This window comes from Pagrus major, chromosome 22 (assembly GCF_040436345.1).
Source record: "Pagrus major chromosome 22, Pma_NU_1.0".
In the NCBI taxonomy this organism is placed as follows: Eukaryota; Metazoa; Chordata; class Actinopteri; order Spariformes; family Sparidae; genus Pagrus; species Pagrus major.
The window spans coordinates 10,044,853-10,068,051 of NC_133236.1; the positions used below are offsets into that span (position 1 = coordinate 10,044,853).

Consider the following 23,199-nt stretch of genomic DNA (forward strand, 5'->3'; position numbering starts at 1 on the left):
GTTACATAATGTTGCTTTGGTGGCACGTGGTGACCCAACACCTTACTAAGACGCTGCATGTTGGCATTTCCTTTAAATGTGTCACTCGTCTGAATGTTAAAAAATAAAATAGGAAAAAAAGGAAGCTGTTACGTCTCCAAAACTATTTATTTTTCTGCAGACCCACCAAAAAAGGGAAATGAAAGCTGCAAAATCATTAAGTTACTGCAAGTAACTTCCTAAGAAAGACGACGGAGTAATCGGCCCACAAAGCACTAAAACGCCATCATGTCTTGTGAAGGCTTGCCAGCAGGTGATCCGTCTTGGTTGAATATTAAGTTGTTTTATTTTGTTTTTGAGGCTTTTTGACATATATTTTTTTATCTTGTTTGTGTTTAGATCTCTCATTCAAGCCTTCACATAAACCCCCCCTCTCTCACTGACAGAAGTTAAGTTATGCAACCAGGAGGAAATGACACATACATTTCATCAGAAAGTAAGAATACTTCATTTGTGAGGAAACGAAAGATCATTCAGCACTGAAGGTGACAGAGAGCAGAATGTCTGCCTTCAGAGGGATTCATATGTATCTGCTGCTGCTTCATTTGACAGGTAAGACAGTATTTAAAGATGCAGTTATTCAAGACAGAACAAGACATTTGGTCACCAAAGATGGACAGTTATTTCTGTTCGTATTTCTCTTTCATTTCCTCCACAGCTGTAACTGGACAGTATACGGCCTTTGTTGTCAGAGATGGAGACAGGGTCACTTTGCCGTGTGAAAATGTGACATACAACCAGAATGAGTGTGAACATACAAGCTGGCTCTTCACCGGTGCAGGAAACACATCAACCGTAGAGCTGGTCACACTCGGGCAGGTTGGGGAATATGCTGGAGCTAAATCAGACCGACTGAGTGTCGCAGAGAACTGTTCTCTGGTTATAAAGACAGTCACAGTCGAGGATGTCGGTCGTTACAGCTGCAGACAGTTCAACAAATCAAGACAACAACAGGGTCCAGACGCTCATGTTTATCTGTCTGTTATTATCAGTGAGTATTTACAGCTTAATGTTTTCATCTTAAACGTCTTGTGAGAACAAAATACTGAAACATCACAATAATTATGATTAGAGTGATGATTGCTCTCACAATATCTCCACCAGGGTCTGAATACAACGACAGTGATACGGTGACTTATTCCTGCTCTGTGACGACATATAGATGGTGTACACAGAGAGTAAAGTGGCTGTTTAAGGGTCAAGACATCACAGATGTGAAGACGAGGCAGTCTTACTGCTCGACCAGTGTGACCTTTAAGACTTCTCATTACATTTACACATCAGGGTCTGGATCACTTATGTGTGAGGCCACTGATGTTTACACTGGAAGAGTGCAGGTGTTTACCTTCGGCCTTCAGTCCTCAGGTGAGAATCTGATGAGCTGTTCATTGATTTCAAGATTTATATTATTCTGATTGAGGGTAAACATGAGGCTCTTGTGTTTTTGCCTTTTGTTGTCCAGGTGATGATGCGACAACAGTGAGAACAACAGACGAGAGTCCAAAAGAAAAAGGTAGGGACTGAATATTTAGCATCTCTCTCTTTTTTGTCTGTGCTGTTGAGGTCAAATGTATGAATGTCAGACTGACACCTAATATACACTCCACTGTACATGATGCATTACTTGCGGATGTAGTTTAACCAACAGAAAAAAAAGAAACTATTGACCACATGTTCCTCTTTTCAGGATTTAAATAACCTAGTGTCATATCAAATTATGCAATAGCTATTTATGCCCATTTTAAAAGTGCAATATGCAAGAATTTTGTTTTGAAACATTTAAAAATGTTATTAAAAAAAACTAACATTATCGACAGAATGTGAAGAAATAACAGTTTTGATGTTATGGCAAAGCAGAGATATCTATTGAAGTTAGCGTGTTAACCAGCTGGCCTGAAAACCTCTTTCTCCCAGCCTTTCAAAAGTCCTGTACTAGTGCTGTGAACACCAAAAGTCTGGCTAGCTTCCAAGCTAACTGAGCTAACAAGCTAACAGTAGCTACACTGTTATGGCGTCGCTCCCCACCAACATTCCTCTCTGGGTCTTCTCCGTCCCTAACCTGAAAACTTTCTCCTCCCCGCTGTCCAAAGCTCCTGTGTTAGCACTGTTAACGTCACCGACACTCCCCCAGTGCTCCAAGCTCCTTGTCCAGATCGCTAGCTGCACCGCTAACTGAGCTAAGTAGCTAACGGTGGCCATTACTGTGCAACTAATACTTCTTGTGCTGTGGACCAATGTAGCTGTTACACCTTTTAATGTGAGACTGGGTTGATTTAAAGCAGAACAGGAAGCTGCAGCCAAAACATTTTTAACATTTTTATTATCTTTCCAGTCTGGTGGAGATATGTCACTGTGTCAGTGGGTTTAGCATTACTCATAACGTCTGTTGTGGCAGTCAACATGTGGACGAGAACCAAAGGTGAGAACATTAAACTTTTATATAGAAAAAATTTGATAAATGTAGATCTTCCCTGTGTAAGCTATTGGCCGTCTTTTGTCTTTTCAGAGTCCAAAACCCAGATCGCTGAGAACGTGGTGAGTTTTAAAGCTGAATAACATTTTTACAAGTTACAGTTTTATGTTGTAACATAACTTTGCCTTTAGTCTGCTTAGGTTTAGCCACAAAAAACACATAGTTAGGGTTATGAAAAGATCATACTTTGGCTTACCTTGTGCTGTCGCCGCAAACACGGCCGGAAATTGTCTGAACGTCTCGTTAAAAGTATCCGGTGGTTTCAAGCTTACAAATGTTGAAACACAGTCTTGAACAGTGGTCTCTGGCTTGCCAGCCTTCTCACTAAACTGTAATGACTGTCTCAATCGCCCTGGGAACTGCTAAGTAACCTAAGAAAACCCATATCTTTCTACAGCTACATATCTTTATTTTATTACCTCTTATTAATACTATTCCTTTTCATGAATCCAGAAATTCTCTCTCTTAACTTTTTCCACAGGTGAACAACTATGAAGATGATGGCACAGAGGAATATGAAAACATGTAAATTCAACATCCATACAGTGTGAGCACTGCTTGCGTTGCACTGAGGGAGAGGACGTCCTGCCAGCCACTGCTGTAACCTCAGCTTGTGCCAAATTAGCTTCAACCTGAACTGAGATGTGACACCTGCTTAGGTGTTAGGCACTGGATGTGTTTCCATCATGAAGATGTAGAAAATAAGTTGTGATATCAGAATCAGTCTTGACAGTCAACACTTCTGCAAACTAAACAGGCTCAGAGAGCAGCTGAATGTGCCAGTGTGTATGCATATAGCTTTGTGTGTACTTGTATATTTGGTTATTACATGTGTATTTTTTATTCAAGTGTATTTATGTATGTCCTAGTTTTCTCTTCTGATTCTAAACCTTCCCATGAAGTCAAAATTGATGTCATCTCATCTCTTGCTCTATATCTCACCTGTAAGCCAGTTTAAGGCCCAAGAATGGCTAAAAAGTTGATTTTTCGGTATATTTAATGGTATTATAAAGAGTATATCTCTTGGAAAGCAATCAAAAATAGTGTTGAAGACTCATCCTGCACTCCAGGGTGTATACTAATTTCGTCCATTAAATGCATTTTAAATTTTTATGATGTTGCCATGGCTGTATAAATAGAGAGACACTGCCAGGTGGCTTGTTTCTGGAGACCTGGAGGTGATTTATGAAGTTTACATGAAGCTTTGTTGCAAAAGTGACCGCTAACTGCTGCTATATGCAGCTAGCATTAGTTAGTTAGCACAGTTAGCTGTGTGTCATGGTCCTTGGTTTTACTTCAGTTGATTTCCTGTTTTAAGTTGAAAATTTATCCCCATGTGTCATGTTTTACTTTCTACTTCCTGTATTTGTCTGTCTTCCTGCCCTTTCTCTGTGTACACCTGTTTCTCTTTTGTTCATTAGCCCTTGTGTATTAAGTATTGTAAGTCTGTGTTTTTCCTTTATTCATCATGGGCTCATTTGTTTTCATCGGTCCTCATATGTTCCCTGTGTTCGTGATTTGTTCCCTATGACTTTTTGATTGATCCCCTGTTTATGTAATACTGATTGTCCTTGATGCGTTTTTGTTACCCGATTTTGGATTTTTGGACCTCAGCTGTGTTATTAAAGCTCGCCTGTTGTTGTTCAACCTGCCTGCCTGTTTGGGTCTTTTTTTGATGAACTGTGACACCGTGCAGCGAGTTCAGTGGTCCTATTTACTGACTCAAAACAGTCATCCAACACTAGTGTCTGTCTTCTCTTCCAAGGATGCATTGTTCCATCCTGATCCGGCGATGTTCACTGGCACCTGGAAGCCCGGCCAGAGTCGGTAGACAGCTAGCTTCACTGAGGGGGGCTAACTGTCTTTTTTTACAGGTAGTGCGTAACTGTGGCAAAGCAAATAACACTTGATTTGCAGTTTCATGGAACCTTTAATACTGCAAACACCTGTTCTAAGATAAAGTGTTGCAAAACTGATCCACTTTGCTGAATGAAAAGTTTTCATGCTCACTCAACAGCTTGACTAAATTAATGCAGAATATGGATTTAAGGCTCCATCTGTATCCATATCTGATGTTGAGCTTAAATAGGTCTTGAAAATATACAGTTTTAACACACAAACCAGTACCACAGATGACGCAAGTTTTGAGTGAATGTGCGTTTGGCCTTCCTGGCTGGATGTTCATTTCACTACCATAATACGTCTTCAGAGTTATTTTTAAGAATTTGGCAAGATTATCTGACAAACGTCTTAGGGAAGCTCTTCTGCGTAGTTGTCGTATTCACCAGGGTCTTAACCTGACTGCAGTCTGCTGTAACACAGGCCAGTCGCCAGGTTAAAATGATAGCAGTTAATGTTTTGGCAAACCACAGATACGTTGGTGCATGTCATCGGCCATGTGCCATATTGACATTTGTAAAAAAGTGTGGCGTCCCAAGTTCCCATTTCATGTTTATTACTTGACTTCACATCATGAGGTGGAGGTTCAAGTTTGCATTTCGGCATTTGGACTTTTCTTCATATATGCATCAAATGTAAAAGTTAAAATGTTACAACAATAAATTCAGAGAATAGAAGCTGAGATCAGAGATAAATTTAACACCAAACTCAGGTGAGAAAACAGGCTTCATACTCAAATACACACACATAAAGAGAGACCACAACACAATATCACAGACCACACTACAGGGTTTTCTCTGCTCAGTTGGCCACCATTTGTTTTCTCACCTCGAGTACTCAACCTTGAACCTTCACCCGTCTGTTCATGTCCTGTCTGTATCCAGAGAAAACATTTTCCAAGAAAGTGCAAACATTTATTTGACCTGGAAATCTTCAAATATGCATCAAATGTAAAAGTTAAAATGTTACAACTGTAACACAACAATAATTTCAGAGAATAGAAGCTGAGCTCAGAGATAAATTTAACACCAAACTGAGGTGAGAAAACAGACTGAGGTCATTATGAGGACGTGACTTCTTTATTTATCACAGGAAGCAGAGGCGATATCAGTTTTTTAAGATGCAGCACATTAAAGACTTTGACAGTTGAGAGTGTGAGACCAAGAGAGAAGCATGATGGTTGAATTCAGGTGGATTATGTTTCCTTTATTTCTGATGCTGGTGTTCAGTTTGACAGGTAAAGATACAAAACTGCATAATAACTTCATATCTCCTCATTTCTTCTTTTAACCAAGACTGCTCAGTTTTGTTTGTAACATGATGAGTTTAGTGAACGCTTGGAAACCAAAACTGAGGCACATTTAAACTCTGGTTGTGTCTAAAATTATAGTCATACAAAGTGACAAACAGTCATTTACATGTTTCTGTTTATTATTCATATTTACCTCTGTTTTTGTCAACAGCTGTAACAGGGAAACATTCCCTGGTTACTGTCAGAGTTGGAGATGAAGTCACTTTGTCTTGTGAAAATGTGAAACATGAACAGGAGAGGTGTGACAGTACTACCTGGATCTTCAGTGATTCAACAAATGTAGTACCGCTGTTTGAGTATGGGCAGATTCACAAAGAAGCCCAAACTAAATCAGACAGACTGAGTGTTAGAGAGAACTGTTCTCTGGTTCTGAAGAAGGTCACAGTCGAGGATGGTGGTCTCTACACCTGCAGGCAGTATAAATCAGAAGAACAACAAGGTCCAGACACTAATGTTCTTCTGTCCATTGTCACTGGTGAGTATTTAATAATGTCATAATGTTTTCAGATCATTAGAGCAATATACTGAAACATTAATCATGATCACAGTGATGAAGTTAATTTTACTCTCTGTTGTCTTTTTCTCACAATACAATATCTGCATCTTCATCAGTGACTGAACATAAGGACAATGATGAGGTGACGTTGTCCTGCTCTGTGTCGTCTCGTGGATGGTGTAGACACACAGTGAAGTGGCTGTATGAGCGTAAAGATGTGGATGAAGATAAAGACATGACGACATCACAGTCTAACTGCTCAGCTACTGTGACATTTCCTACCTCTGATCTCAAGAAGTCAAAGCATCGTGACTTATTCACATGTGAAGTGACCATTTACAAGCAGCAGTTTACCTTCAGCTGTCAGTCCTCAGGAGAGAAAACAGGTGGGAACACAATGAGCTAGATATTTGTTTAGATACGAGGTTGCCTCCTTTGTCATCTGTTTTACACAAATGGTTCTGTGTGTTTTTTTCTAACTGTACACTTTTTTGCATTTTTTTTGTATTCACTAAGGTGATGAAAAAACAACAGCAACTACAGTATCCCCAACAACAGATAAATCGACACCAACAACAGGAAATAAATGGACATCAGTGAAAATGAGCACATTGTTCGAGACAACAGCATCCACAAACAACAGTGATGGAACAAAACAGGAAGGTAGTGACTGAATATACAGAAAAAACACTTTGTTTATTCTGATTATAAGTGAGACTTGTAAATTCTCTTTCCAGGTTGGTGGTGGTTCATCGTTGTGTCTGTGGGTTTAGCAGGTTTCTTAATAATCCTTGTGGCTGTCATCAGACAGAAGAGAGCTGAAGGTGAGAACAACCACAGTTGAAACTGTTATAAACAGGAAGTCGTGTTGAATCTGGATTGTTACTGTGGAAACTAAACTCGACTGTCATTTGTCTTTTCAGGGAACAAAAAGCGGACTGAAGAACACATGGTGAGTTTTAAAACCAGATAATTAAACGTCTATACACATATTATTCTATACATTGAAGCAGGGTGTGTAGTTTTTGTTGTTCACTATGTACTGTGTAACTGTGAAGGTCTAAAAAGAGTGTGAGACTCACTGACTCCTGCTAGAGAGAAGAAGAATTCATTCTAATCACAGATTTGAATGCAATTCAGTATAAATCTGCATTTTACTGAACGGCCATTTTGTTTTCTGTGCAGGCTGAAGATGGTGATCTCTACGTCAACATCAGCTACACCAGGAAGACCAACCATCAACAGGTAAGCTGTCTGATGGATTATAGCGGCGATGCTGAATGAATGAATGTTTTTAACAAGACCTCGGGACAGTTTTCAGCCGTGTTTGTGGCGACAGAACCGTGTGCTTTGCCAGCATTTGTTCTGGCTATTGGGTTCCAGAGCTTCCTTGAGGGTATGTTGCGTCAAGTTTAAGTGTATGTTATTTATGTGTTCTTCTCTGTCCTTGCAGGTTCGGGGTGATGATGGTGATGAAGGTGATGCTGGGACCTACAGCACAGGGAAAGCTTCCTCCTCGTCTCTTGCAGCCTCCACCAGTCCCTGTGACTTCTACGCTATGTTCAACAAACCAAAAAAAAAGAAGATGGTTAAGAAATGCAGCATCTTACATGAATGATTTAGAATTTGGTCATGTTTTTTCTTTTCTTGGCTTAAAAGTGTGAATACAGCTGCCTGTCAGTTGGTGTTTATCATAACTGAGGAGATCTGAAGAATATTACTCAATTCAGCCTTTGTGCCAAAAGCTTACCCAAGATTCTTTCAATGCAAATTAAAGCTACAAACAGGAAGTAATAACTGATTAAGCACCGACACACCACCACGTCTTATCACATGCCAGTTGGTCGGTCCTGTTCTGACATGACATTGACAACTTTTTTCAGTACTTTCCTTTTGACAGTTGATTTTATATGTCAAATAATTTCCATATTGTTTCTCTTGTTTGCTTCACTGCTGTAAATAGATTTTTGTCTTCTATTGATTTGGCTTCACATTGCAACTGCTAGTTTGAGTTTAAAGGAACAAGTCATCCAAAAATTAAAATTCAGTCATTATCTACTCACCCTCACACCAATTAGGTGTCTACAAAACATTTCTGGAGCTTCACAGCCTATCAGAGTTGCATCATTCTCCTAAACAACTGAAGCAGATGGAGACTTGTTTTAAAACAGAGGAAAATAGAATAAAATGGCTCCACACAGCTAATTTTATTCACATTATTTGCACCCTCTACATGCGGTCGAGCACCCAGATGGGGTGCACGCTAATGTTTTTAGCTTAAAAAAGGGTGCAAATGTCTTTACAAGTCAGTTTGGGATCCTCCAGCTTCCAGACACAAGGATTACGCCAGATGATGTCTTTTTTACATTTTGAAACAAGTCCCCATCTACTTCAGTTGTTCAGAAGAACGCTACAATGCTGTGAAGCTCTGAAGCTCCAGAAATGTTTGGTGGGCTACGAATCTTCACCTGACTTTCCATCAACATGAGGATGAGTACATAATGATTGAACTGTCTTTTTTTGTGAACTGTTCCTTTAAGATTTACAGGTTACTCTTTAAGATGCAGATATTTTTGCATGACTTTTGTTCCTCAGCGTACAGAGGATCTGATTGTGATTTACGTCAATTTGAAACATTTTGGAGCTTTAATGAACAATCTGTTCTTTCTCGTGTCTGATAACATAATATGCAAATAAAAAATGACTTATATTCAATTTTACAATGTGTTTGTGTTGTTTTGTTTTGTGGCTCTGTCTCTCTCTCAAAGACACATTGTTACGTGGCAGCAATGCAGGTGAACCCAGATGACAGGTGTGATCGTGTAAAAGTTTGTTTGAGTAAACAGCTGGGAGCTAGGGGCAGATCTAGGCTGGTCCAGAGGGGGAAGAGAGGGACAGATGAGAAGGAGCAGAGTCCAGGGAGACAGGGTCCGGATCAAAGTTCACATTCAAGGCAACAGGTAACAGATGTGTGCGTTGAGAATAGTCTAACCTCTGGTGGATGAGGAGTTTGACTCTTCACCTGTCTGTTCGTGTTTGCTGTCAAACATCAGCATGAAAACTTTTTCCAAGAAAGTGCAAACATTTATTTGACCTGGAAATCTTCAAATATGCATCAAATGTAAAAATTGAAATATTACAACAATAAATTGAGAGAATAGAAGCTGAGATCAGAGATAAATTTAACACCAAACTCAGGTGAGAAAACAGGCTGAGGTCATTGTGAGAAACCGACTTCATACTCAAATACACACACATAAAGAGAGACCACAACACAATATCACAGACCACACTACAGGGTTTTCTCTGCTCAGTTGGCCACCATTTGTTTTCTCACCTCGAGTACTCAACCTTGAACCTTCACCCGTCTGTTCATGTCCTGTCTGTATCCAGAGAAAACATTTTCCAAGAAAGTGCAAACATTTATTTGACCTGGAAATCTTCAAATATGCATCAAATGTAAAAGTTAAAATGTTACAACTGTAACACAACAATAATTTCAGAGAATAGAAGCTGAGCTCAGAGATAAATTTAACACCAAACTGAGGTGAGAAAACAGACTGAGGTCATTATGAGGACATGACTTCTTTATTTATCACAGGAAGCAGAGGCTATATCAGTTTTTTAAGAAGCAGCACATTAAAGACTTTGACAGTTGAGAGTGTGAGACCAAGAGAGAAGCATGATGGTTGAATTCAGGTGGATTATGTTTCCTTTATTTCTGATGCTGGTGTTCAGTTTGACAGGTAAAGATACAAAACTGCATAATAACTTCATATCTCCTCATTTCTTCTTTTAACCAAGACTGCCCAGTTTTGTTTGTAACATGATGAGTTTAGTGAACGCTTGGAAACCAAAACTGAGGCACATTTAAACTCTGGTTGTGTCTAAAATGGTGGGGTCAAGAGGTGAGTTGCCTGAATCTGACCAGCCTGTGACCCCAAGACCAAGAGAGAGATTTATTGATACTGTAGCAGAACCATAATGTCCAAAAGACTGAAACCATTCGGTGCCCAGGGAAGGAAAAGAAGGAAAGAAGAGGTAGAAATGCGCAAAAAAGAAAGAGGTACAGTAACGTCAATGTGATGAAGTGAATGAAATGAATAATTTAATGCATCGTATTTACCATTATTGCAGCAGATTGTTAACTTGCTCGCTCACTTCGGACGATAGTAGCACTGTTTAATAATCAGTAAATAGCTGAGTCGACGCAAGTTAATGTTACTCCACCTTAAATTCATCAGGGACATTTGGAAAGTTAACGTCAGGCCTGTTCAGGTGTTATTTTAACCTGTTGGCTGTGTTTTCCTGCTTGTATGTCAGTTAAAATGCTGTTAGTTTTCCATCCTCTTTATAAGTAATAGGGCAGTTGTAAGCCTTTGGTTTATTGTGTCACAGTTTATGTTAAAGTTTACATCAGTGTTAAAGTGTATTGTTGTTAATACTCCATACCTTAGCTTTCCCATATCATTCATAGGATATATATATATATATACTATATATATATATATATATATCACTGCACTTTACTGCTTTTTGCACTCTGGTCAGATTGAATTGCATTGCAATGAGGATAAAGTTGAATGAATCTCATCATATTTTCATTATTAGTCTATATTAGTCTCATGTATAGCACACACCAAGCATCTGTTTTTTATTAAAATGTAACATCCAGTGGTCACATGTACTTCTCTTCTCTCTTCAGAGGCACTTTTAAAATATTTCACCACCACTGCCAGTAACACAGCATCAGGTGCTCTTGTCCCCTCTACCTCAGCACACCAGCGTGACAGTATTCTTTAATATATTTGTGCACTACCTTATTTATATTGTATTTTTCATTTATCACTTGTTTCTTTCTTCAGTTTTTATTTGTTGTGATATTTTTGACTTAAAAGAAATAAAATCTTGAATACATACATGCAGTTTCTGTGTGAGTGTATGAAAATTGATTGTGAAATTGACTGCGATGCAAGGGGGCGCCAGCTAAAATCTTGCCTAGGGCACCCAATTGGTCACTGTGACAAACACACACATGTTCACATTTCTCTTTCCTTTTCTCAACAGCCGTAACTGGGAAACATCCCTCTGTTGCTGTCAGAGTTGGAGATGAAGTCACTTTGTCTTGTGAAAATGTCACACATGATCAGGAGAAGTGTGACAGTACTGTTTGGATTTTTGGTGCTTCAAAAAAGACAGTACTGCTGTTTGAGTATGGGCAGATTCACAAAGAAGGCAAAGCCAAATCAGACAGACTGAGTGTTAGAGAGAACTGTTCTCTGGTTATAAAGAAGGTCACAGTCGAGGATGGTGGTTCCTACACCTGCAGACAGTATAAATCAGGAGAACAACAAGGTCCAGACACTCATGTTCATCTGTCTGTTGTCACCAGTGAGTATTTAATAATGTCATAATGTTTTCAGATCAAACTGTCTTGTTAAAACAGTATACTGAAACATGACAATATCTATGATTGTAGTAATTGAATTAATTTAGTCTTATTGTCCTTCTCATACAATATTTGCATTTTCACCAGTGAATGAAAAAAGGGACAATGATAAGGGGACGCTGTCCTGCTCTGTATCGTCCCGTGGATGGTGTGACCACAGAGTGAAGTGGCTGTATGAGGGTAGAGATGCGGCTGAAGATAAAGACATGTCGACATCACAGTCTTACTGCTCAGCTATTGTGATATTTCCTACCTCTGATCTCAAGAAGTCAAAGCATCATGGGTTATTCAAATGTCAAGTGACTGACCTCCGCAATAAAAAAGTGGAGCAGTTTACCTTCAGCCGTCAGTCTTCAGGTGAGAAAACAGGTAAGATTATGATTTACTCTTAAAATCACTTCAGACTGATAACTGGATAATTACAATAATAATTACAATATCTGTTTCAGGTTTTAATCTTACATTATTCTTTGTCATTCATGTATGCAGATGATTGTTTGTTCTAACTAAACAGTTTGTTGCATTCTGTGTTGATTAAGGTGATGATGCAACAACAACCACAGTGCCACCAACAACCACAGTGTCACCAACAACCACAGTGTCACCAACAACCACAGTGCCACCAACAACCATTGAATCAACATTGACAACAGGAAATAAAGGGACATCAGTGAAAATGAGCAAATCAGAAGGTAAAAACACATTTCCTTACAACAACAATGAGACAGTTGATCCAGAAATGAAAGAGACGGTACAAGAACGACTAACAAAGAGCTCATCATCAAAACACCTCTGATTATATTTAACTCCTCCAAATTCTCTTCTCAGTTTGGTGGCGGTTCATCATCGTGTCTGTGGGTTTGTCAGCACTCTTGATAAGTGTTGTTACAGTCAACATGTGGATGAGAACTAAAGGTGAGAGCAACCACAGATGAAACAGGAAGCTTTGATGAACCTGGACTTTCACTGTGGAAACTAAACTCGACGCTCTTTTTGTCTTTTCAGGGAACAAAACACAGAGAGAAGAAAACAGGGTGAGTTTTAAGTATGAACTGTTTCAAAACACCAACATTCAGTCATGGTCCTGTCATTTCAGTGTAATGTTACTGTGTTTCATGTGTTTTCTAAGTTGTTGTGGTGTCTTTGCTCTGTTCCCAGTGTTCTGTGTCCTTCCTGTTTCCTTGTGCTCCTCCCCAGACTGATTTTTTCCTCCTCGCCTATCTTGCACCAGTCTAATTTGCCCAGCCATGTTCCCTGTGTTCATCCACAGTCTGTTTTCCCTCTGCACCTGCCCTGATCCTAGTGTTTTTCCAGCCCATCATCTCCTTCCCTGTTCTTTGTGTTTTTCAAGGTGATTCCCCTCACCTGTTTTTGTCCACCACTCTCCACCTGCACCTCATCCCCTCGTTAGTTCCAGTCTTTCGTTCAGTCTTTGTCGAGTCATCTGTTGTGTTTCCCTGATGTTCTGTTGTGTTTGCCTGTTCCTTGTGTGTCGTGATCCTGAATAAAACTTCATCCATTGCACTTCCTGCCTGCTGTCTCCTGCATTTGGGTCAGCTGGGAGGAACATATATGGTGTGTTCAGGGTGCTTTTGGAAACTATTATCAGAGAGTGAATCCTTCAATTGAATGATTGTTTTGATTTCCTCATGCTAAAAATCACAGAATCTGTCTAGTAATTTGAAAACATTTTTTAATCACTGAATTCCTCTTGAGCAAGGCACTAATGTACAGCTGTTCCTTTGGTGTTTCAACATGTATTTGCTCCATTTTCACCCAGAGTGTTGTGTTTTCCTCAGGAGCATAATGATGAAGATGAAGATGAAGATGAAGATGACGATACAGTGATCTATGAGCCGTCTGCCTCCGTCAGACTCCACTGATCATCAACATCAACTCACCAGAGAAACGAGTCCACTGCTGTTAAATATCACTCATCATATTTCACATGAGTAGATAACAATAGAATCATAATATCTTTTTAAGAGTTAGACTGAATGTTTGTTGTTTTTATTCATTAATATGACAAATGTGTTTTCTGTGCCAAGCTATTTGTGTTTCAGTCTGAGCTGGACCAACAGGCTCGAGTCAAACTGGTGGACGAGGAGTTTGACTCTTCACCTGTCTGCTTATGTGTGCTGTAAACATCACCATGAATCCTGTCTGTTTCACAATAAAGTATATAAAGAAAATAAGTTGCATTTGTGCAAATATTTATCTCAACTAACAATCTTCAAATATGCATCGAATGTAAAAGTTCAGATGTGACAAAATCTAACATCACACACAAATTCATCAGCAAACTGAGGTGGAGAAACAGACTGAAGTCATTATGAGGAAGTGACTTCTTACTTATCACAGGAAGTAGATGCTGTGATAAGAAACAGCACATCAGAGGTGGCAAAAGTCCACACATTCTCTCCTCAAGCAGAAGTACAGATACTTAGAAAAGACAGAAGTACTGATTCAACTTCTTTACTCAAGTAACACTAATAAAGTACAGGCTCTGAAATGTTCTCAAAGTATCAAAGTGCTGATTTTCCTCGACACAATATTCTCTAAAGTTGTTGTGTTGATATTCTGGTAATATTACTAGATTAACTCTAATTTTGTCAATTCATAAGTGAAATCAGCTGCTGCAAAAACAGCTAAAATCACAGAGGTGTTGCAGTGCTTCAGCTCCAGGACTGAAGAGCTGCTGTAAGTCCTACAAACCACCAGATGTCGCTGCGCTTCAAATCTCTTTCTCAGCACAAATACAAGGAAAGGCCCAGAGTTTTATAAGGCTTCACTAGAAGAAACAAAAGACCACAGGTGCACTACATGAACTCAAAGGTGAAATGAAGTGCATCAGGTAAAACGTCTGTGAACTCATCTGAAAACACATCAGTGGCTCCTTTAACTCCACCCTGAACCACAGCTCCTCCTCTGCTGCTGCATTGCTGTTTTCTTTTTAGAAAATCTTAGTCGCACTTGCACGGCTCCTATAACTTTCTCATTACTTCCTTAAAAGGAAGTGATAGCTGTAAGTTCTTGAGAAGATTCTTTCAATGTGTCTCTGTTAAAGTATAAATGACAGGAAAAGTGATGCTTCAACACTTTCCTGCATCACTTGTGAAAATCTTGATTTTCTGCAGCCAGTTCAGAACACAGCAGCTGGATTTCAGCTTCATCTAACAGGAAAGATCATTGAAATCTTGTTGACTTCCTTAAATCGTCTTCCAGCTGAAGAGTTCAGAGCTGATTTGAAGATTTGTCTCTGTGTGCAGAAGAACTCATCTTAACTCACTTTCATTTAGCATTGTTGTTCACATATTTGTGTGTGTGTTTGAATGTGTTTTCAGCCTTAATGGAGTCAGTAACAGTCTTCTCTTTATTATATCTGTTAACAATATCATCTGCAAATAAAGACATCTTCACCACTTCACTCTACACTGTGTTTTGTGAGCATACAGCACAATAAACCTCTAGACCACAGCTTATACATAGTGCATACAGTAAACATTGCCCCTTTGCAACGAAAAGATTTTTATCATTGATGTAGCTCTAATATATTTACATTCTAGTCATTCATTTTTCATTATTTGTGACACTTAAAAGTATAATATGACATGACAGGGAAGAAGTCTTCTTCCCCACTGAAATTGTGACATTTACAAGAAATTCAGTGAGATAAAAATCTAAAACAGACTATAATTAAGAATGAGGAAATGTCATCATAAGAACCACAGGAAGTAGGTGCAGCTTCTCTCGACTAAAGCACGACTTTAGAAACTCAGATGATCATAAGAACAGAGACAGAAGAAGGAGAGAGACAGAGAATCATGATGGTCGAGTTCAAATGGATTCAAATGTCTTTATTTCTTACAGCGATGCTTCAGTTCACAGGTAAGAAGACGTATATCACATATAGAAATGGAAGGGGCATTGCAATAATGTACTTTATTAAATATATTTGATTGAAGTAAGACAGCAAAATGTGTTATTTGTTTATAGCATGGTCAGTTTAGTGAACTTTTAGAAACAAGGATAAAGAAATATCACAGATTTCTTTCTCATTTCAGTTTATTTTCCATATTTTTCTCTGATCTTGTAAACAGGAGCAGCTGAAAACCCTCCAGCCTCCTTCGCTGTCAGAGTTGGAGATGACGTCACTTTGCCTTGTGAAAATGTCACAAATGATCAGGAGAAGTGTGACAGTACTGGTTGGATTTTTAGCGCTTCAGAAGGGTTAATACTGCTGCTTAAAGATGTCGTAGCCAAAACAGACAGACTGAGTTTTACAGAGAACTGTTCTCTGGCTCTGAAGAATGTCACAGTCAAGGATGGTGGTCACTACACCTGCAGTCAGTACAAATCAAGAGAAGATGCAAGAAGTTCAGACTCTGTGGTTTATCTGTCTGTTGTCTCCAGTGAGTATTTGCATCATAATGTTTTCAGATCAAACTGTGAAACATTACAATAATTATGATCACAGTGATGAAGTTAATTTTACTCTTGTTGTCTTTCTCTCACAATATCTCCATCTTCACCAGTGACTGAAAAAAGGGACAATGATAAGGGGACGTTGTCCTGCTCTGTGTCACCTCGTGGATGGTGTAACCACAGAGTGAAGTGGCTGTATGAGGGTAGAGATGCGGCTGAAGATAAAGACATGTCGACATCACAGTCTTACTGCTCAGCTATTGTAATATTTCCTATCTCTGATCTCAAGAAGTCAAAGCATCATGGGTTATTCAAATGTCAAGTGACTGACCTCCGCAATAAAAAAGTGGAGCAGTTTACCTTCAGCCGTCAGTCTTCAGGTGAGAAAACAGGTAAGATTATGATTTACTCTTAAAATCACTTCAGACTGATAACTGGATAATTACAATAATAATTACAATAATTGTTTCAGGTTTTAATCTTACATTATTCTTTGTCATTCACGTATGCAGATGATTGTTTGTTCTAACTAAACAGTTTGTGGCATTTTGGATTTATTAAGGTGATGATGCAACAACAACCACAGTGCCACCAACAACCACAGTGTCACCAACAACAGGTAATAAGTTGAAGGAAATCAGAAGGTAAAAACACATTTACTGACAACAACAATGAGACAGTTGATCCAGAAATGAAAGAGACGGTACAAGAACGACTAACAAAGAGCTCATCATCAAAACACCTCTGATTATATTTAACTCCTCCAAATTCTCTTCTCAGTTTGGTGGCGGTTCATCATCGTGTCTGTGGGTTTGTCAGCACTCTTAATAAGTGTTGTTACAGTCAACATGTGGATGAGAACTAAAGGTGAGAGCAACCACAGATGAAACAGGAAGCTTTGATGAACCTGGACTTTCACTATGAAAACTAAACTCTACGCTGTTTTTGTCTTTTCAGGGAACAAAACACAGAGAGAAGAAAACAGGGTGAGTTTTAAGTATGAACTGTTTCAAAACACCAACATTCAGTCATGGTCCTGTCATTTCAGTGTGATGTTCCAGTGTTTCATGTGCTTTCTAGGTTGTTGTGGTGTCTTTGCTCTGTTCCCAGTATTCTGTGTCCTTCCTTGTGCTCCTCACCAGCCTGATTTTTCCGTCCTCACCTATCTTGCACCAGTCTTATTAGCCCAGCCATGTTCCCTGTGTTCCTCCACAGTCTGTTTTCCCTCTGCCCCTGCCCTGATCCTAGTGTTTTGCAGCCCATCATCTCCTTCCCTGTCCCTGGTGTTTTTCAAGGTGATTCCCCTCACCTGTTTTTGTCCACCGCTCTCCACCTGCACCTCATCCCCTCATTAGTTTAGTTTGTGTTCATGTCCAGTCTGTAGTTCAGTCTTTGTCATCTGTTGTGTTTCCCTGATGTTCCGTTGCGTTTGCCTGTTCCTTGTGTGTCGTGATCCTAAATAAAACTTCATCCATTGCACTTGCTGTCTGCCGTCTCCTGCATTTGGGTCAGCTTGGGGAGGAACATATGGTTCGTTCAGGGTGCTTTTGGAAACTATTACCAGAGAGTGAATCCTTCAATTGTATAATAGAGATAACTAAGGAGGGAAGGAAACTAACTTGGGGACCAACAACGCCACCTGGGGACTTGCACCCCAGGATATGAAAACCAAAATAAACCAGGATGATGCAAAAAATATATAAGGGCACAGGGTCAAGACTGATGAGGCAGAGACAGTAGATAAATAAAGCAAACATTTTTATTTAACAGAAACAATCTAAAAAGCCGGCTATAACAATACTAAAACTCTAATGACTATAACGGAAAACTAAAATCAGTGGGCTGGGGCCTCAGTGGGAGGCAGACAACTGGGAAAGTGCCCCTTCTCACTAGTCTGGGGCGCAACACTACAGAAACTACAAACAAAACATGCGCTAAAAGTGCCGTAGTCCCTACTTGCATCCAACAGGAGTGAGGTTCTACCCACGGTGCCTAGCCTCCCACCTGATGACACCCAGGCCACACTGGAAATCAAAGAAAGGAACAAAAAGAAACTTCCTGAAACAAAGAAAACAAAAAGTTAACAAAACCAAAGCAGAACAGCAGCAGGTGGGCCTAAAATACAAAAAGGCACATGTTAGTGGAGGGGAAAAACAACTTTAAATCAACCAGAAACAAAAATGGGGACCCTACTCAGCACCTTCAGCAGGCAACCACCACCAGGAACCAGCAAGAGGCTAAACTGGGCCAGCTGAGGCCTTTTACACTGCACCTGGGCAGGGGGAGGAGCTAAGGGAGGAGTCTTGCTGGACTACCTGGGTTGCATTCACAACCTTCACTGAGGTTCACTATACAAGGCACTAATGTCCAGGTGTTCCTTTGGTGTTTCAACATGTATTTGCTCCATTTTCACCCAGAGTGTTGTGTTTTCCTCAGGAGCATAATGATGAAGATGAAGATGCAGGTACAGTGATCTGTGAAAACACCGGAGAGCCGTCTGCCTCCGCCAGACTCCGCTGATCATCAACATCAACTCATCATAGAAACGAGTCCACTGCTGTTAAATATCATCTCATCATATTTCACATGAGTAGATAACAATAGAATCATAACATCTTTTTAAGAGTTAGACTGAATGTATTTGTTTTTATTCATTAATATGACAAATGTGTTTTCTGTGCCAAGCTATTTGTGTTTCAGTCTGAGCTGGACCAACAGGCTTGAGTCAAACTGGTGGACGAGGAGTTTGACTCTTCACCTGTCTGCTTATGTGTGCTGTAAACTTCACCACGAATCCTGTCTGTTTCACAATAAAGTATATAAAGAAAATAAGTTGAATTTGTGAATCTTCAAATATGCATCGAATGTAAAAGTTAAAATGTGACAAAATCTAACATCACACACAAATTCAACAGCAAACTGAGGTGGAGAAACAGACTAAAGTCATTATGAGGAAGTGACTTCTTACTTATCACAGGAAGTAGATGCTGTGATAAGAATCAGCACATCAGAGGTGACAAAAGTCCACACATTCTCTCCTCAAGCAGAAGAACAGATACTTAAAAAAGACAGAAGTACTGATTCAATTTCTTTACTCAAGTAACAGTAATAAAGTACAGGCTCTGAAATGTTCTCAAAGTATCAAAGTAAAAACTATCTGAAGCTCACATCATATTAATATAATTCGAAGACTATTAAACTTAAAGGTAGAATCAGTAGGATTTGTCCCAGCTGTTCTTAAATGCATGATTGTTGAGTCTCATTACCAGGACGTCAAATAACCACATTTTGGGTTGGTAAAGCGTCCCGAGCAGCAACAAAGTGAGAAAACAAGAAAATCCAGGCAGAGGGCTGCAGGGCACAATATTCTCTAAAGCCTCTGGAGCCAAAGATTACAACAAGTTTTACTGCAGTGAAAATTTGTGTTGATATTCTGGTAATATTACTAGATTAACTCTAATTTCATCAAGTCATAAGTGAAAACAGCTGCTGCAAAAACAGCTAAAATCACAGAGGTGTTGCAGTGCTTCAGCTCCAGGACTGAAGAGCTGCTGTAAGTCCTACAAACCACCAGATGTCGCTGCGCTTCAAATATCTTTTTCAGCACAAATAGAAGGAAAGGCCCAGAGTTTTATAAAGCTTCACTAGAAGAAACAAAAGACCACAGGTGCACTAGATGAACTCAAAGGTGAAATGAAGTGCATCAGGTAAAACGTCTGTGAACTCATCTGAAAACACATCAGTGGCTCCTTTAACTCCACCCTGAACCACAGCTCCTCCTCTGCTGCTGCATTGTTGTTTTCTTTTTAGAAAATCTTAGTCACACTTGCACGGCTCCTATAACTTTCTCATTACTTCCTTAAAAGGAAGTGATAGCTGTAAGTTCTTGAGAAGATTCTTTCAATGTGTCTCTGTTAAAGTATAAATGACAGGAAAACAGATGCTTCAACACTTTCCTGCATCACTTGTGAAAATCTTGATTTTCTGCAGCCAGTTCAGAACACAGCAGCTGGATTTCAGCTTCATCTAACAGGAAAGATCATTGAAATCTTGTTGACTTCCTTAAATCGTCTTCCAGCTGAAGAGTTCAGAGCTGATTTGAAGATTTGTCTCTGTGTGCAGAAGAACTCATCTTAACTCACTTTCATTTAGCATTGTTGTTCACATATTTGTGTGTGTGTTTGAATGTGTTTTCAGCCTTAATGGAGGCAGTAACAGTCTTCTCTTTATTATATCTGTTAACAATATCATCTGCAAATAAAGACATCTTCACCACTTCACTCTACTCTGTGTTTTGTGACTCCTTCATGTACTAACAGTGTCATAATGGAAAGTGAATATTGTCTACTATGAATGTCTTGACTCTACTAGTAGTAAACCTTCCCTCTGGTGGCTTGAACAGCTCTGTTCTCTCTGGACACTAAAATATGTCTTAATACAGATAGAAATGCAGCCAAAGTGAGCTGAGAATGTCCAGAAATCTAATAACTCAGGCTACTTTCAGAAGGTTTGGATGCACATGACCACCTACTCTGACCTAAAATGATGTAAATACATTTCACACATCTTAAATGTCCAACTAGTCGTGTCTGCAGTGAGCATACTGTCACACCGCGGTGAGGGGTGTCTCGTCTGGGGATTTTTGTCTTGTGAATTTCATGAAAAGTAACTCTCCTCTCGTTTCAGGTCACTTGCCCTTCCTCTTGTGTCACCGGTCTGACGTCTCCCCTGATCCCTGATTGTTTTCACCTGGTCCCCAATTACCCTCTTGTGCTTAAAGTCTGCGTCTGCATGTTGTCCTGTGCCAGAGTATCATGTTCGTTCGTGTGTCTCCAGCTCCCATGGTCCATGTCTACGTCAAGTGTTCTTCTACAGAGTCTAAGTTGGTATTCTTGTTTTTCTTTCCTCCTCTTAAGAAGAGTGATTTTGAGTTGTAGTTTTTTTCTAAGCAGTATTAAGATAGCCTTGATTTATAGCCTTTTTCTTTTCCCTCTCTTGAGGGGTTTTTTGTTCATAGTATTTATTTTTTGTTTCCTAGATTTAGAGTAGAATAAAGTTTTGTAAATTCCTGAACCTCCCTTGTGTGGAGCGCTTTATGTTGTTTGAGATTTCATAGCTAAGAATCCTCGAAAGAGTAGATTAGTTTATTCAGGTTTTTGTTTCCTCTTCGGAGTGATTTTCTGTTATTTATTTTGTTCTCCCTGTTAATTACCTAGAGAAGTTGAAGTTGATAGCCGGTTTTGTTTATCACTCGTTTCTTAAGAGCCGTGAAGCAATTCAAAGAAATAAAACCTGCTTGATCTGCATAACCCTCTGCATCTGAGTCCTTCTTTAAGTCCAGGCCTGACAGTATATTCTGGCCAGTATGGACTCAGCAGAGGCGGAACAACTGACAGGGCTCTTGCAAGCTCAGGAAGCCCGCATCTCCCGACAGGAAGAGTTCCAGACGGCTATGGCTGCGCATATGGGTCAACTCACGTCCCAACTACACGAGCTGGTTTCGCAATTTCCTCGACCCACCACCCCGGCTCCCGTAGCTGCTCCGCCCACGCCTCATGCCGGAGCAGGAAGTAAGTTGGCTCCACCAGCGCAGTATTCAGGTGAACCAGGACTATGTAAAACTTTTCTCATAGACTGCTCAATTCACTTCGAATTAACCCCCCATGCTTTCCCTACTGATCGGTCGAAGATCGCGTTCATGATCTCGCACCTGACTGGGCGAGCCAAAGCCTGGGCATCGGCAGAGTGGGGCCGGTGCTCTCCGATCTGCAGCTCCCACACAGATTTCCAGGCGGCATTAAAACGCACCTTTGATCCCGTGACGGACGACCGGGAGAAAGCACAGGAGCTGAGTGGGCTGAGACAAGGCAGCGACTCTGTGTGTGACTACGCCATCCGTTTCCGCACTCTTTCGGCAGAAAGCGGGTGGAACTCCACGGCTCTCTATGATGTGTTTTTGAAGGGGCTGGCAGCCCCGATCCAAGATCTCCTGGTTCCTCTAGATTTACCCGCAGGCTTGGACGATCTTATCGCTCTCGCAATCCGGACGGACAACCGACTCAGACAGCTCAGACGACACCGGAGCGACAGGACTGTGATGACCGGAGGAGCCCCGCCCTCGCAAACACAAGGCTGGCCAGCTCTCCACCGCTCCCCGTCGGAGCCGCGTAATAACTCCCCCGCGGAGGAAGAAGGGGACCCCATGCAGCTGGGCAGAGCCAGACTGACACCAGAGGAGCGACGGAGACGGCAACTAGAAGGAAGGTGCTTCTACTGCGGGGAGGCGGGTCACCTCGTCATAACCTGCCCAGCCAAGCGACCCAAGACGGTGAGTCAAATCACGGCTTCAGGCCCCGTCACACGCACTCTCACCAAAGTGAAGTTATTGCATCACACTGTCACCAATCTTGGGGCACTCATAGACTCAGGAGCCGATGAGAGTTTGATGGACTGGGGGTTAGCCGAAGAAATGGACATAAGATCAGAACTTTTAGCTAAGCCCATCAGGGCTCGAGCTCTAGATGGGAAAGAACTGTTTTCCATCACTCATATCACTGAACCTCTCCACATGCAGATTAAGGACCACAGGGAGCATATTCGCTTCTATTTATTCAAAGCCTCCACTCACACACTGATCTTGGGACAACCGTGGCTTTTTCGCCACAACCCCCAGGTAGACTGGAGGACTGGAGAAATCCTAGGATGGGGGGAGGATTGTATTAAAGACTGTCTTTTTAGTCTAGCCCAGAGCAGTAAGGTAGCTGAGGTTAACCTGTTTTCTGTCAACCCTGCCACAGAAGCCGAATATCCGGACTTAAACTCGGTGCCTTCCTGCTACCATCAGCTCCGTGAGGTTTTTAGTAAGACCAAAGCCATGTCTCTTCCTCCACACCGGCCATACGACTGCGCCATTGACCTTCTTCCAGGTTCCACCATACCCAAGGGCCGCCTGTACTCAGTCTCCGGACCGGAGAGAGAGGCCATGAGAGAATATCTCACCACCTCCATAAAGGCAGGGCTAATCCGTCCCTCGTCATCGCCAGCAGGTGCCGGATTCTTTTTTGTGGACAAAAAGGATGGGTCCCTAAGACCGTGCATAGACTATA

General features: G+C 40.6%; 1 protein-coding gene across 1 annotated transcript; it reads left to right on the forward strand.

The window, feature by feature from the left end:
• Positions 1-539: 539 nt before the first annotated feature.
• LOC141017696 (uncharacterized) lies at positions 540-3,415 on the forward strand. The gene is made up of 7 exons (XM_073492429.1): positions 540-591; positions 698-1,030; positions 1,144-1,404; positions 1,502-1,552; positions 2,372-2,458; positions 2,546-2,574; positions 2,994-3,415. The coding sequence occupies exons 1-7, from the start codon at positions 540-542 to the stop codon at positions 3,039-3,041; spliced, it is 861 nt and encodes a 286-aa protein (XP_073348530.1). The 3' UTR covers positions 3,042-3,415.
• The last annotated feature ends 19,784 nt before the right edge of the window (positions 3,416-23,199 follow it).

Excerpts from the sequence above, each read along its gene's own strand:
- LOC141017696 (XM_073492429.1), top strand. The coding sequence starts at position 540 with ATGTCTGCCTTCAGAGGGATTCATATGTATCTGCTGCTGCTTCATTTG. Across the intron at positions 2,459-2,545 it reads CATGTGGACGAGAACCAAAG|AGTCCAAAACCCAGATCGCT; the intron begins GTGAGAACATTA and ends TTGTCTTTTCAG. Across the intron at positions 2,575-2,993 it reads CCCAGATCGCTGAGAACGTG|GTGAACAACTATGAAGATGA; the intron begins GTGAGTTTTAAA and ends CTTTTTCCACAG.